The following is a 14,902-nucleotide window of genomic DNA, read 5'->3' as shown; positions in this document are numbered from 1 at the left end:
CTCACGGTCTGTGAGTTCGAGCCCCGCGTCAGGCTCTGTGCTGACCGCTCAGAGCCAGGAGCCTGCTGCGGATTCTGTGTCTCCCTCTCTCTCTGCTCATCCCCTGCCGCACGCTGTCTTTCTCAAAAATAAATGAACCATTAAAGAAATTAAAAAAAAAAAAAACACTAACTCCAAAAGATTTCAGCGTTATTTATAACAGCTGAGATTTGGAAATAACTTGAGTGTCCATTGATGGATGAATAAAGAAAATGTGCCACACACAAACACACACTGAAATATTTGGCCATAAAAAAGAAGGAAATCTTGCCATTTTGGAGAATATGGATGGAACTTCAGGGCATCATCTTAGTAAAATAAGTCAGAAAAAAACAAACACCATATGATCTCATTTACATATGAAATATGAAACAAACAAAAAACTTGAATTTATAGAAAAGAGAACAGATTGGTGGTTGCCAGAGGCAGTGGGGGTGGGGTGGGTGAAATGGGCGAAGGTGGTCACAAAATACAAACTTGAAGTTACAAAATAAATAATCATGGGGATGTAATGGCATGGTGACTATAGTTAATAATGTATATCTGAAAGTTGCTAAGAGAGTGGATCTTAAAAGTTCTCATCACAAGAAGAAACACTGCAATTACGCGTGATGATGGATATTAACTAGACCTACTGTGATCATTTCACAATATTTACAAATATTGAATCATTCTGTTGCGCACCTGTAACTAATAGAACATTATGTGTCAATGACATCTCAATTTAAAAAGACAATCAAACAGGGGCACTGGGGCATCTCAGTTGGTTGAGCATCTGACTCTTAATTTTGGCTCAGGTCATGTTCCCAGGGTCTTGGGATCAAGACCTATCTCTCACTATCTCTCTCTCTCTCTCTCTCTCTCTCTCCTCTCCCATTGCCCTTCTCCCTCCTTTGCTCTCTAAAAATAAAAAAATAAAATTAAATAAAAAAGACAGTCAAGGTATGTGGAAAGGTACGTGTACAAAGATGTTATTTTTAATGCAAAAACCAGACACAGCCTAAAAGCCCAGCAACAGGCTAACTAAATTATACTTTGACCATGCTATGGAGTAACACAGAGCTACGAAAAATGAAATTGAACATTTACCGAATGATTATCTTTGGGCAGTGGTATAATGGGCTTGGATTTAACTTCTTGGTATTTTTCCAAGTTTCTCATATGAACCATGTCTGTAACTAGGAAAAAATGGTCGAAGGTTCCTTTTCAAAGGGGCTTTTACCATTTCAAACTGGAACATCAAAGATCATCCAAAGGGGAAGTTCGACCTGTTGGCCAGTTGAGTTTTAACCCAGCCAAAAGGTGGCAGCAACTTCGACCACTGCCTCCAGCATCACTATCCGCGTCCTGAGCACATTAAGGGTGGTCGGCCCCAGGAGAAGAGAAGTTGGAGCCTCCCGTCTCTGTTTGCCAGTTTCTTCAGCCTCCACCTCTGACCTGGCCCCCGGACATGGGCTTTTTTTGCTTGTTTTTAAAGCTCCTCTAATTGGCGCTAATGGCCAGCCACAGGTGGAAACCCACGGTTCTGTTCCATTTTGCCCATTTGCAGATGCGGCCCAGAGAAGTTCCCTGAGTCACAGAGGCGGAGCCAGATCTAGGTGTCCTGATTCCTAAGATGGTTCTTTGCACGTTCGCAAGCCAGTAAAATCAAGGGTGGGTTTTCGTGGATTGACGCACCTGGAGGGCCCCAAAGGTTTCAAGAAGGAAACAGGAGTACAAAGACTTCCGTAAACAATGTATCTTCGATCCCTGCCTCAACGCAACTGTAAGACGGTGTCTGCGCAAATAGTTATCAAAAAGTATTTATTGAGCACGGTACAATTTGGAAAGACCACTCCGGTCTAACAGGGTGACGGGGAACGGCACTGCACCGTCTATCTGGAGGCAACTGAGTTGAGTAAGCAGCGATGATAAAAAAAAAAAATCAAAATACCGTTATATCCACGCTGGCTTTATCACAGGAAAAAAAAAAACACCAAAAACCCAAAACACACCACAATTGTAAAGGCGTTTGCCCTTCTACTCGGTCCCAGGATCCCTGCCTCTTGATCTTGGCCACTACCAGGGAGGTTCTCTTACGGTTACCCTTGCACACTGAGAGCAACGCGTTCTCTTTCCACCCAGCCTCCACCCTGCTCCCAACCAGCCCAACACCTCACACCTGCTCAATGAGACAGATAAAATGAAACCCTGGAGTTTTTCCCTGGAAGGTGCAGGGTGGAGAGAAGTTTAGACTCGGGAGTCAAAAGGTCTCACTGTGTGGACACCTGGGAAGTCCTCCATAAAGCATTTAACCTTCTAGGAGTCGGAACCTGCCTGTGAAAGTCATGACGACCAGGAAATCTCTGAGGTCCACTCTGACTTAGTCAATGACAGCTTTGTGCAAACCCCGCCCAGCCCCGGTTTGTAAAAGATGTAGTTAATCTTTAACTAACCAGTGCTATGGTGTTACAGGAGAATTTGTAAAGGAGGCCCTTAATCATTTCCACATTTGTCCTGTTTTAAGAATTAAAAGAAATTCAGCAAATGTGGGAGGTGAGAAGAATTCGATTTGTTGCATTCTAAAGTCACCCAAATGAAAACACTTCTCTACTGTTTGAAGGACCTAAATCAGCGTCCAAGAGCTGCCTGCCTTCTAGGCTTGGTGGGGAAAAAACTGATTTTCAATATTTAGTCTTCAACTAAAAAAATCTTTCATATCTTATCTTGAATTTTTAGCTCTCTCTTCCTTTTTCATCATCTATAGTGAGTGCCGTCGTGTTTGGGATGGGAAGCGGACAACCCCTACCATTCTGTTCGCCGAAGCAAGAAGAGAGGTCTTTGCAAGAAATCTGCTTATCTTGCTTTTAAAAGGCAGGTTTAATTTTGCAGGCTGCACTCACATTCACAAAATTCACTGATCTCCCATGTGAAGAAAATAATGAGCACACCAGGCAAGTGTCCTGCATTCTGAGAGCTTATCACGCGCTGGAGACTGGCAATAATCAGCCACACAAAGGCATGTTTGCACAATGTGATACATGCTATAATGAAGAATCACAGGAAACAAAGAGAGCCTATAAGAGGGGGAGTGAGACGGGAAGGTGAGCAAAGGTGTTTCTTGAACTGACCTTTGAAGCTGAGGGATGAGTGGGACCGTTTGGAGAAAGGACAGGCAGCTGAGGCAGACCACGGGCTGGGTCGAGGCCAAAAGTCCCGGGGGTGGGGGGTGGGGGGTGAGCTGCTGGAGAGAAGTTTTCCAACCACGCCCTTAAGGTCCTATTAATTGCCCAGGGCAGGTGTCAATCATTTTCCTTTGGGAACTCTCCCTGGATTTGCAAAATACTAATCTTCCCAAGTCACCTGAAACAGACTCATCTTTAAAAACGTTCCTTAACTTCTCAAATGCTCAAATGTATCAAATGCTCTTGTGGGGTATTTTTCCCCTCAACACAATGACCTCTTACCATGAACTTTTAGCTTCCTCTTAGTATTTCATGATCTATCGTAAGTGAAGTCATGTGTTGGACGGGAAGGGGGACACCCCTACTATGTGGCTGAGTGCCCCGGCTTTCTAAGCCGGTAGAAGACAATTCTCTGTAAGAAATCTGCTTGTTGCACTTAAAAAAGTTTTTTTTTAACGTTTATTCATTCTTTGAGAGACAGAACAGAGCTTGAGCAGGGGAGGGGCAGACAGAGAGAGGAAGACAGAATCTGAAGCAGGCTCCAGGCGCTGAGCTGTCTGCACAGAGCCCGACGCGGGGCTCGAACTCATGAACTGTGAGATCATGACCTGAGCTGAAATTGGACCCTCAACCGGCAGAGCCACCCAGGCGCCCTGCTTATCCGAGTGCTTTTAAAGCACAAGAGGAACCTTGTCCAGAATTTAGTTTCCTCACCAAAGGTAATGTGTCAAACAGTTTGAAAAGCACTAGTGGGAAAATGCACACTTCTTCAGCTTCCTGAATTCGAGAAACAGGGGAAGCGTGTGGGGAGAGAGCAACAAAAAGCAGTCTGCGCACCCACCTGTGTGTGTAAATGGCGTGTGTGCGTATGTGCATAGAAAAATCTGTGCCACATTTCCAGTACGTGACGGTTCTTCTCTCCTGACTGTCCCGTTTTTAAGACAAGGCAAAAGGCAAGGTGGGTGGGTCTCAAATTTATCTAAAAGTTACTAGATGTTGGGGCGCCTGGGTGGCTCAGTCAGTTAAATGTCTGACTCTTGGTTTCAGCTCAGGTCATGATCTCACACGGTGTCGTGAGTTCTAGCCCTGCATTGGGCTCTGTACTGGCAGCACAGAGCCTACCTGGGATTCTTTCTCTCTCCCTCTGCTCCCCCTCCCACTCTGTCTCTGTCTCTCTCAAAATAAATAAGCTTAAAAAAATTTAGAAGTTACTAGATGTCATGTGGGACCGAGAAGAAACAATTAAAAAGAAAAAGAAAATTATAGAGGGTTTTTCTAGAATGGAATACACCCCCACCCTCTCCAATAAGTTTTGTAATTCGATGTTCACAATATCCCATCCCACATGGAAGCCAGGTTCTTCTTCAGTTACTAGATCTAGAAATCTACTCATAAATAAATGCCACCTTCCGGTCACCAAACCGGCTCCCCGCCCCCAAAAGTAGTTGCAATTGTAAATACATTGCTTCTTTCCGTGGCACCTTGTACCTCGCCCAGGGAAAGGCCAGCTTCTGTGGGTGCCCAGGGCAGGTCACCGCAGCAGAGAGCCCCCCCACCGCCCCCGCATTTGCAGCTTCTGTGGTCCCTCCCGCCCGGAGTCTCCGTGCACTGCGCTGGCTCCCCGAAGCCGCAGTGGGTTGTATAACCACACTCTCCGAAAGCCTGGAGGGGAGCGCGGGGAGCCTTTTTTTCTTGACAGCATCTGTCAAAAGTCCCTGGTGCCAGTTAATAAGAGACCCACTCGGCAGGGCAGGGGTGGCGTCTCGGACCCCCTGTTGGTAGGGGGTGGGGGTTGTGGACCTCTCCAGGAGCGGTATTTAAACCTGAACTTCTGTCCTTCGAGCTGGAAATGCAGGGCAGTGAAGGGCACACGGAGCCCCTTGGGTGTGGACCAGGGAAGGGGGGATGGGAGGAAACTCATGAATCCCTGGGGTGGGGGCTAGGGGGTTCGCAGAATTTCTCTCCGGAGAAGCCTCTCGTGAAAATGTCAAGGACATCTCCCCTCCTCTTTCCAATTACGTAACTCTTACACATTTGGGAGGATATTCGCGAACATACATTTCACTTACGAAGGCAGAAAGTCTTTAGACTGCATCTAAAGCTCCTGGTGCATCTGATGTCGTAACAGACCTGGCTGCGACCTGGCCGCGTTAGAGGTGGCATCCTGGTGACCGGAGCCCCCCCTCCCCCCCCCCATACCCGGCGCCGGGAGCCGGGTCGCCGCCTGGGATGGCGCTCGCGGGTCCCCGCGTCGCGGAGTCTGCAGGCCCAGCACGTCCGCAGGCTGCCCCCTCCCCCACCGCGGAGAACACCTGGCAGCGGTTACCTGCGGGGCCGAGACTCTCCGCAGCCCGTTGGCCGGCCCCCCGCCGCCCTTGCCGTTGGCGTCAGACAGATGCCCGAGCCCCAGCGCCCGCGCCGCGTCCTCCGCGGGGTCCGCGCCGTTCTCCGGGGGGCCTTCCTCCGGCGCCGGGAAGAGCCCGCAGCGGCGCTGGAAGCGAGCGACGAGCTGGGAATCCTGCAGGCTCCGCAGCAGCTCGGCCATGGTGAGCCCGGGGCCGCGCGCCGCCGCCGCCACGCCGATGCCCTCGGCTCGCACTGTCCCCGCCGCTCTCGCTCCAGCCGGGCCGGGCACTCCGGGCGGAGGGCGGGCGGGGCCCGGGGCGCCGGCCAACAGGTGCGCCGCTCGGGTCCTAGCGCCGCCCCGCGCGCGGGCGCCCAGGTGGCTGCCTCCACCTTGCGCGGGGCGCGTCCCTCCTTTCCCTCCCGGCGGGCTCGGACGGGCTCGGGCAGTCCCCGGCGTCCGGCCCGGTCGCTACTGGGCGGAGGCGCACAGGTGTCTCAACCGCACCCCTCTTCGCGCCCCCGCACCCCCAATCCCTTCGGGCCGGTGCAGACGTGCCATCTAATGGGAGCGGCCGAGCACAGTGCGGACCTGAGCGGGTCCTTCCTGCCATGCGCGGGCTGATCCCGTAGTGACCCCACTTTCACTATTGAGCCCAAGGTGAGGTCGGACTTCCTTCCAGCTCCCTCACCCAGCCGTCTACTCCTGCCTTTCTTTGCCTGCTTCGCGCAAGAATGGGCCCCCTCAGGAAGGTGCCCAAGTTCTTCCCAAACTGATGCAACGTCTCCCCGAAGCCCGACCTCCTCGACCTTGCTCAAGAACGGAGGGAGTTGAAAGCACACCCTGAATCATCCTCCGAGTCCTTGCCCCTGCTCTTGTGATTTGGCAGTCGGTTCATGAACACCTTCAGAGGGGTGTGGAGGAAACGCTGTTCTTTCTCGGTTTTCTGCATTGAGAAAGATGCTGCTGCCTCTCCCTTCTACCTTTTTCTGCTCTGCCTCTAATTACTTTAGGCAAGGGCGCTGGAGAGACGGAAGGAGATCTTTCGTGACCTTTAGACCCTGAGGGATCAAGGTGTAGGGCTGGGAGGAGGATTTGACATCTCACTGCAGCTGAAGCCAGGCCTGCTTTAAGGATCCCAGCAGGAGAGAAGCAAAGGAAATGTCCTGCAGGTGGCCTTGGTTTGTCTTCCTCTTGCTAGCATCTCCTAGAAGCTCAGAGATTCCCCCCCCCCCTCCCCCGCGGCCGGGGCCTCTGCACTTCCTCACATGGAGTGAGGTCAATTAGGCCTAGCAGCTCAGTCTGCAACAAAAGTACAATCCTAGTCCTGCGTTCCGTTTACAGCCTCAGGCCCCGTGCCCCCTGGTAGCCATGCAAAGGCTTCTGAGTATTTAGTTGCACAAATGACTATGAACAAACACCTGCCGCTTTCCCATTCCTCCAGTTGTCCTTTTAGATCAGGAAGCCTTTGGGACGTAGCGTCCAAGGATGATTTGGTCTCCCTCATGCCTTAGTTTCTGCTCTCCTTCCCCACCCTGATGGAGAGCAAGATCAAGGTGGCAGAGAAAGCAGTGAAATTTGGGAGATACTTAACTTACAGAAGGCGCACAGGGCTGCTGTCACAAGCAGGTGGAGACGTCCGGTCCCGGAAGCAGAAGGCCCCTCTCCCCAACGTTGCTGTCATTTACAGCCACTGGGCCCAAAGCCTATAGTTTAGTTTTAAAGGCTAAAGTTGGAGTCGTCTGTGACCTGTTGTTTTTATGTGTTTAAAGGAACAGGTTTTCCCATGAAGACACTGGAGTGATGTATCTCTGCAATTTAATGCTTCAGTTTTCCTTTCCTCTCACGCAGAAAAAAGAAGCCAGGCAAGCACAACCCCTGTAACATAAAGCCAAAGAATTGTACATTCACACAGTCTACTTTACCTCCTTGGAGGGCCATGTGCTGGCTCTGGCTTCCAGTGACTTGTGATGTCACCGTGTGCCTCAGTCTTTTCCTGTGATAGAAGAATAACCCGCGCCTCCTGTCTTACAAGGCTATTGTGAAAAAGCTTTAGAAGGCGACCGGGTGACATAGCATTGCATGTGCCAGAAACATTCAATTTAGGCAGGAACCTTCAGGAGGATTGGGCCCCGAACGTCTCGAGTGACACTGAAAAGCTGGTGACCTCTGGCAGGGATCCGTATGCTTCCCCAGATCCTGTCTTCTAAGCACAGGCTGATGTCCTGACAATACATTTCCCAACCAATCTAACAAAAATCACCATCTTCGAGAAGCAAAGTGGTAAACTGAAGGACTGTGCCAACATAACATCTAGTGGAGAAGTTACAGGGTAGCCTGAAGTCATGCGTATAAATAAATAAATTGGATGCAGGAAAAATAACCTGTAGCTTTTTGGACAGTTTAGCACTAGTCATGCCTGGGGGAAAAATTTTTGCTGTTTCTCCCCGCCCCACCCCTGGCCCGGGGCAGAAGTCAAGGTATTTGTACTTTGCTTCGTTGTGTATATAATAATTGCCAAGTGACATATTGTAAAGGAACGACGATGGATGTATTCATTAGAGCGAAGGTTAAACTGCTGTAAAAAAGAGACCCCAAAATCCAGTGGCTTAAAGAGCACAGCTATTTGATTTCCCTTTCATGTAACAGTTCCCAAGTGAGAGGTCTGGGTGTGGGAAGTTCTGCTTCATGATGCTACACAGTAACTCAGGTTCTTTTCATCTTATTGCTTCACTACCCCGTGGGACCAAGCCGAAGGTCACTGTCCTCCTCTGCATGATTGCAGCTGGGCTATGGGCACGTCTGAAATCCAGTGAATGTCCTAAACAGCAGTCTATGTTGCATCAGTAAGAACATCGGTACACGGTCCGAGACAGGCTTGGAAATGTCATCTTTAGAGGGCAGCTTATGTCCCGCTTAGACTATATTTCTGTGAAAGAGAGGACAGATTTTTTTGGTGGATGGAAATCGAACCAATGTTGATTTAAATGTCGTGCAATATAAATCTGTGTTATAATTCAACCCATGACCTGCTCGATTTTATCTAGGCAGTCTGTCTTTGATTTGACACATTCTAAATACTCATGGGCAGATAACAATTTTTTAAAAAAAAGAAAGCACTAAAAATAAGTAAATTCGAAGGGAAAACTGTCATATCTTTATTGAATCAAAATGAGTGGGGCGCCCGGGTGGCTCAGTTGGTTAAGTGTCCGACTACAGCTCAGGTCATGATCTCTTGGTCTGTGAGTTCGAGCCCCTCATTGGGCTCTGTGTTGACAGCTCAGAGCCTGGAGCCTGTTTCAGATTCTGTGTCTCCCTCTCTCTCTGCCCCTTCTCTGCTGTCTCTCTATTTCTCTAAAACATAATAAACATTAAAAAAATTTTTAAAAAAATTAGAAGAACATGGTGTTAAAATGCCTTTTAAATGAAAAACTTTCGTAATGATTGCATTATTGCATTTTAAATTCTTTTAGAGTTCTCTCTCTACAGAGCAGGTCACTTCCAAATGGCAACTAGACCATTCAGTTTTCAACTTGGCACTATTTCTTAGATCAAGACAGGTGGCCAGGGTTGGGATTGTATATTGGTCATCCACAGCTGCATAACAAATTGTCCCACAAATAGTGGCTTAAAACAACATTTATTATCATGAAGTTTCTGTGGGTCAGGAATCCAAGGAACATCTTAACTGGGTCCTCTGGCTCTGGGTTTCTCACAAGGTTGCAGTCACCTCAAGGCTCAGCTGAAGGTAGATCAGCTTCCAAAATCACTGAAGTGGTGGCTGGTAGATTTCCATTCTTTGTGGGCTATTGGCCAGGGGCCACCCTCTCTTCCTTGCCATACGGGGTCTCTCCATGGGACAGCTCACAGCCCACCCACCAGCTCCCTTCCTTCCTTCTGAGAGAATCAGAGAAGACAAAGTAGCCATCTTTTATAATCAGATATTGGAGGTCGTACACCAATATTCTATCATATTCTGCTTATTAGAAGCAAGTCACTAGGTCCAGCCCACATTCAAGGAGAGAGGGGATAAGACAAAAGTGTGAATGGTAGGGTGTAGGGATTACCAGGACCTCCATTTTGGAAGCTTCCCACTATAGGTTCTTCACATCTATGTTAATTTTCTAACTTCGTAACTGCCATATCAGTCTTTATCATCCCTAACAAATATGATACATAGCCTTGGCCTCAAACAGCGTCCATCTGTTGCAGAAATAAGATACACGTACACAAAAAAATGTGCAATAATAGGAAACTGGTGTAGTGAAAAACATAGGCTATCCGAAGACCGATCACTAGTGAAAAACTACATATACCACAGCTGTAATTCTCAAATCTGGGATTAGAATTACCTCACAAATGTGCCAAAGTTACAGATGCCTTAAAACAACTGAAAGCAGAGGGGTGCCTGGGTGGCTCAGTGAGTTAAGCATCTGACTCTGGATTTCAGCTCAGGTCATGATCTCATAGTTTGTGAGTTCGAGCCTCACAATGGGGGGAGGAACTCTCTCTCTCTCTCTCTCTCCCATTTTCTGCCCCAGCCCTGCTCGCTCTCTCTGTAAGTAAGTAAACAAACAAAAACAATAAAAAAAAAAAAAAAAGACAACTGAGGAGCACCTATGTGGCTCAGTCACTTAAGCATCTGACACCTGCTTGGGTCATGATCTCACAGTTTGTGGGTTTGAGCCCCGTGTTGGGCTCTGTGCTGACAGCTCAGAGCCTGGAACCTGCTTTGGATTCTGTGTCTCCCTCTCTCTGCCCCTCCCCCACTTATGCTCTGTCTCTGTCTCTCTCTCAGAAATAAACAAATGGTAAAAAAAAAATTTTTTAAGACAATTGAAAGCAAAAATTATTAAGTTAGAAAACAGAAAAACAATGAAACTGATAAATCCAAAAATTGAATCTTTGGAAAAAAATCAACAAAATTGAAACACCATTAGCATAACAAAGAAAGAATAAAAGGAAAAAACCATGAAAGCTCAAAATTAGAAATGCTAAGGAAAAATAATCATTAAAAGCAGAGGAAATTTGGAAAGTCCTTAGAAGGTACTTCACATGGCCCAATGCAAACAAATCTGAAAATGTAGGCGAAATAGACAATTTTTTGATGTTTTTATTTATCTATTTTGACAGAGAGAGACAGAACATGAGTGCGGGAGGGGCAAAGAGAAAGGGAGACACAGAATCCAAAGCAGGCCCCAGGCTCTGAGCTGTCAGCACAGAACCCAATGCAGGGCTCAAACTCACGAACCTTGAGATCATGACCTGAGCCGAAGTCGGACACTTAATCGACTGAGCCACCCAGGTGCCCCTGAAACAGACAATTTTTTTTAAATTTTTTTTTTTAACATTTATTTATTTTTGAGACAGAGAAAGACACAGCATGAACGGGAGAGGGGCAGAGAGAGAGGGAGACACAGAATCTGAAGCAGGCTCCAGGCTCTGAGCCATCAGCCCAGAGCCCAACGCGGGGCTCGAACTCACGGACCGCGAGATCGTGACCTGAGCTGAAGTCGGACGCTTAACCGACTGAGCCACCCAGGCGCCCCGAGACAATTTTTTTAGAAAGAAGCAACTCACTAAAAATTGATCCCGGCAAACAATGTCTAACAGAGCAATCATCACAGAACTAGATAAAGGGGTTCAAATTCTCCCCCATAAAAAGCACTTACCCTAGATAACTTCACAGGGAAATTCTACCCCCACCTTTCAAGAATGGATAATCTCAATACTACTTATTCCAGAAGAGAGAATTTTTCAATATTCCTTTTATAAAGCCATTATGATATCGACCTCAAAACTAAAAGAGCATTAAAAGGAAAACAACAGAATATTCTCACTTGCGAATAGGGTTCAAAACCTTAAGATATCAATAGCTAAAATCTAGCAGTCCATTTAAAATAGAATGTATTGCGGCTAAGTGCAATTTGTTCCAGTTGTAACATTAACAGGTATAATTAAATAACAACAACAACGAAAATTCATCAGTATTGTCCATCCTATTAATAGCGCTAAGGAGAAAAGTCATAGGATTTCTTATGTGGGTTGAATTGTGTCTCCCCCAAAAGCTATGTTGAAGTCCTAACACCCGTACCTCAGAATGTGATCTTATGTGGGAAACAGAGTCACTGCAGGTGTAGTTAGTTAAGATGAGGTCCTACTGGAGTAGGTGGGTCCCGATCCATCGGACTCGTGTGCTTCTAAGAAGACCGCTGCGTGAAGACAGACACACAGGGAGACCGCCATTGCTGATGAAAGCAGAAACTTGGGGCTACACGGCTGGAAGGAAGACGGAAGATCACTGACAACCCACCAGAAACTAGTGAGAGGCAAGGAAGGCCTCCCCAAAGGGGTTTCAGAAGGGGCGTGGTCCTGCTGACACCCAGATCTCAGGCATCCAGCCTCCACAACCGTGAATTAACAAAGCCTACTCCTTCAAGCCACCCAGTTTGGGGCACTTTGTCCCAGCAGCCCTGAGAAACCAATATAGGCTCATTTCGACACATGCAGAAAAGTCATGTGACAAAATTCAGCACTCATTCTTGTCAAAACCCCTCAGTCACATAGAAATGGCTGCCGTGTCCGGGGTCAGTGAGCCCTTGGTGTTGGTTGGAGGGGAGAGTCCCCGGATTGTGTGGTGGAGTTACACGGGAGAGATAAATTGTGTCTGTACGCAGGGGGCCCTGAATGGCAGATTATAAAGTTGGTGGTGTATGTGTGAGGTAATGAGAAGCCACTGAAAAGCAAATGAGGAACCTGAGGAAAGCAGTGTTTCCAGACAATGACTTGGGAGGCTGGCTATTGGATGAATGGTACGTGGAGGCAGGGAGCAGCAGCTAGGGATGTGGAGATTCATTTCAGCGCCATTTCGATAATTCCGATTTTTAAAAAGTGTTTCTTTTTTGAGAGAGCACAGCAGGGGAGGGGCAGAGAGAGAGAGAGAGAGAGAGAGAGAGGGACAGAGGATCCGAAGCAGGCTCTGTGCTGATAGCAGTGAGCCCAACGTGGGGCTCGAACTCACGACCCGTGAGATCATGACCTGAGCCCAAGTCATGACTGAGCCACCCAGGCGCCCCAATAATACTCATTTTTAAGACTTTTTCAAGTGGAATTTTACTTAATTGCATAGACAAGCAAATGTGAATCTACTGTTTGGTTTTTTTTTTTTTTTAATATACAAATGGTAACGTTCTTTACATAATGTTCTCTGTCTTGCTTTTCTCACTTATGATATAATTGGAGATTGTTCCCTATCAGTGGAAGAGACACTACAATTTATCTTACCAGTCATCTACTGCAGAACATTTGGGGTGCTTCCAAACAATGCTATTCCTGATTTGAATGTCACGTTCAGGCAGCTCTGGTCCAGGGTTCAAGGTATCAGGCAGCTGATTCTGGTCCTAGAGTAACTGTGGAAGCCACAGGACTACCTTGGAGGTAGGTAAAGGGACCAAACCCGGTCTGGAAAACCCATCCAACCCAAGGTGAACTGGGGTGGGGGGGTGGGGGGGGTGGGGGGGGTGGGGGGGGTGGGAGGTGTTCTCAGAGCAGTAGAAAATCCTCTCAGTAAAGGAGGTTTTCCTCCATGGTCCTTGGCTTGTGGGAGTGTCACTCCAGTCTCTTCTTCCTCTGTTGTCACATGGGGCTCTCCCTGTGTGACAGTATGTCCATTTGCTAATATCAGGTACTGTTCTAGGCTCGGGGTCACAGAAGTTCAAAAACACCCCAGTGCCCTTGGATCATGGAACTTATATTATAGGGGGGGGACACAGCTAATAACTATCAAGTAAATACGTAGTTTTAGGGTAAGGAACACGGTGCCGGGAGGGGGGAGACATATTTAGGAAGGGATATTTGTGTAGAGACCTGAAGGAAAGGAAGGAGCGTGCCCTACCCAGATCCGGAGAAAGAGCATTCCAGACAGAGGAAACGGTGGCTGGAAAGGCCTTGAGGCAGGCCCAAGTTCAGCCAGTTGGAGGAACCACCAGAGGCCAGAAAGGTGGGAGAGGCTTGAGGGCAGGGACTGACTGGGGAGGGGTGAGCAGAGGCTGGATCCCGTAGGGCCGTGTAGGCTGTGATAAGGAGTAACACTCCCACTTTACAGATGAGAAAACTGAGGTTCAGAAAGAGGAAACGTGTCCAAAGCCCCCAACTATAAGTGGCAGGAGGGTTCGGTGCAGGTCTGTGTGACTCCAAAATTTCTTCTATTACTACATTACGTTCTAGTCCCAGGGTTTGTCTTTTACTCTTTGTGTCTGTATTGGAAAGTATCCCCGGCATGAACTAAGCGCTCCATAAATCCTCCTTCAATGACTACTGACCTAGACTAAGAGTAAAATCTCGCCGTTTTTAGAGCTCTTAGAATTTACAACGCATTTTCAAAATTGTTGCATGTAAATTCTACGACCTTGAGAGGCAAGTAGTTTTTACCTCCATTTTACGTGATTTTCCCCCAAATTACAAAATGTATTGGATACTTTTTGCAGGATCTGCCATCGGACGCGGCTCTTCTGGGGGGAATTCCCTTCCTCTCCACAGGCTGGCTCCCCTGCGGGAAGGAAGAGGAACAGGAGAGGAGGTTGGCGGTCATGTTGGAGCCCTAGGTCCCCTCCCCTGCTCCCCCATCCCCTCCCTCCCCCTCCCAAACCAAGCCAGAGTGAGCTGGCCTTGGGCTGGACACTTGACCTAATTTGAGCTCCCCAAATGCTTCCTCTTTGGCAATTGCCAGACCCCAGTCGGCATCTGCTGAACGAAAGAGAAGAAAATTTAGAAACCAGAGCCTATACCACGTGAGGAAGAAATGTAGCAGATGTGCAGGGAGCAGGCGAGGGGAGCAGACCACCCCCAAGTCGGTTCTATGGTGCCTGCTTCAGTCTTTGGGAGGCTCTTCCCGCGCTACCCTCGAACCCCTGGTCTCAAGTTCCCCATTTCTATTACTTGTGGCCCAAAGAGGCCTAACTCAGATATCCAGGAATTGGCAGAACATGGAAACTGAGGCTCTAGAACTCAGACTTGGGCAGTTTCCCACCTTTCTGTCACCCTCAGGGCACCGCCCACCATCCCTCCCCCCCCCCCCCCAGTTCTTGCTGCCATGGAAACCACCAGTTCCCACCCCACCTCCCTAACCCCCCACCTGCCCCAGCCCCATGGAGTGTTGGAGAGCCCTGCACAGTCGGGGCTTCCCAAGAGATTCTGGAACTCAGTGAATGTATTGATAGTATTTCACCTCATGATGAATCAAATTGCTTCCTGGGCTCTGCTGAAAATCTCGTCACTTTATACGGGTAACACATTCTGAGACCCAAGCGATCTCTTGGCACACAACCCTTTTAGAATTTGCAAACTACTATATATG

At 48.1% G+C, this 14,902-nt stretch overlaps 1 protein-coding gene and 1 long non-coding RNA gene across 5 annotated transcripts in view; both read right to left on the bottom strand.

Moving 5' to 3' along the window:
* SGPP2 (sphingosine-1-phosphate phosphatase 2) overlaps nt 1-6,013 on the bottom strand; it is a 111,838-nt gene extending 105,825 nt beyond the window's left edge. Inside the window, exon 1 of one of the 3 annotated variants that reach the window (XM_027049518.2) lies at nt 5,530-6,013. In XM_027049518.2, coding sequence (XP_026905319.1) covers nt 5,530-5,748 — 219 coding nt within the window. In that variant the 5' untranslated portion in view covers nt 5,749-6,013. Of the gene's footprint in view, nt 1-5,261; nt 5,391-5,529 lie in introns of those variants that run through there. The other 2 variants (XM_027049533.2, XM_027049527.2) reach the window with 2 other exon arrangements.
* A 2,972-nt stretch (nt 6,014-8,985) lies between these two features.
* Nucleotides 8,986-14,626, bottom strand: LOC106975909 (uncharacterized). 2 transcript variants are annotated; one of them, XR_001430381.3, is made up of 4 exons: nt 14,025-14,626; nt 12,832-12,977; nt 11,642-11,826; nt 8,986-9,444 (listed from the first exon to the last, which is right to left on the bottom strand). It is a non-coding gene; the product is annotated as an uncharacterized LOC106975909 (long non-coding RNA). The 2 variants fall into 2 exon arrangements; XR_003417143.2 differs by having other exon boundaries at nt 8,987-9,444; nt 12,832-12,947.
* Nucleotides 14,627-14,902: the final 276 nt, after the last annotated feature.

Source organism: Acinonyx jubatus, chromosome C1 (assembly GCF_027475565.1).
Source record: "Acinonyx jubatus isolate Ajub_Pintada_27869175 chromosome C1, VMU_Ajub_asm_v1.0, whole genome shotgun sequence".
Classification (NCBI taxonomy): domain Eukaryota; kingdom Metazoa; phylum Chordata; class Mammalia; order Carnivora; family Felidae; genus Acinonyx; species Acinonyx jubatus.
Note: the sequence above shows the minus strand (reverse complement) of the source record. Positions and strands in the feature narration are given on the sequence as shown.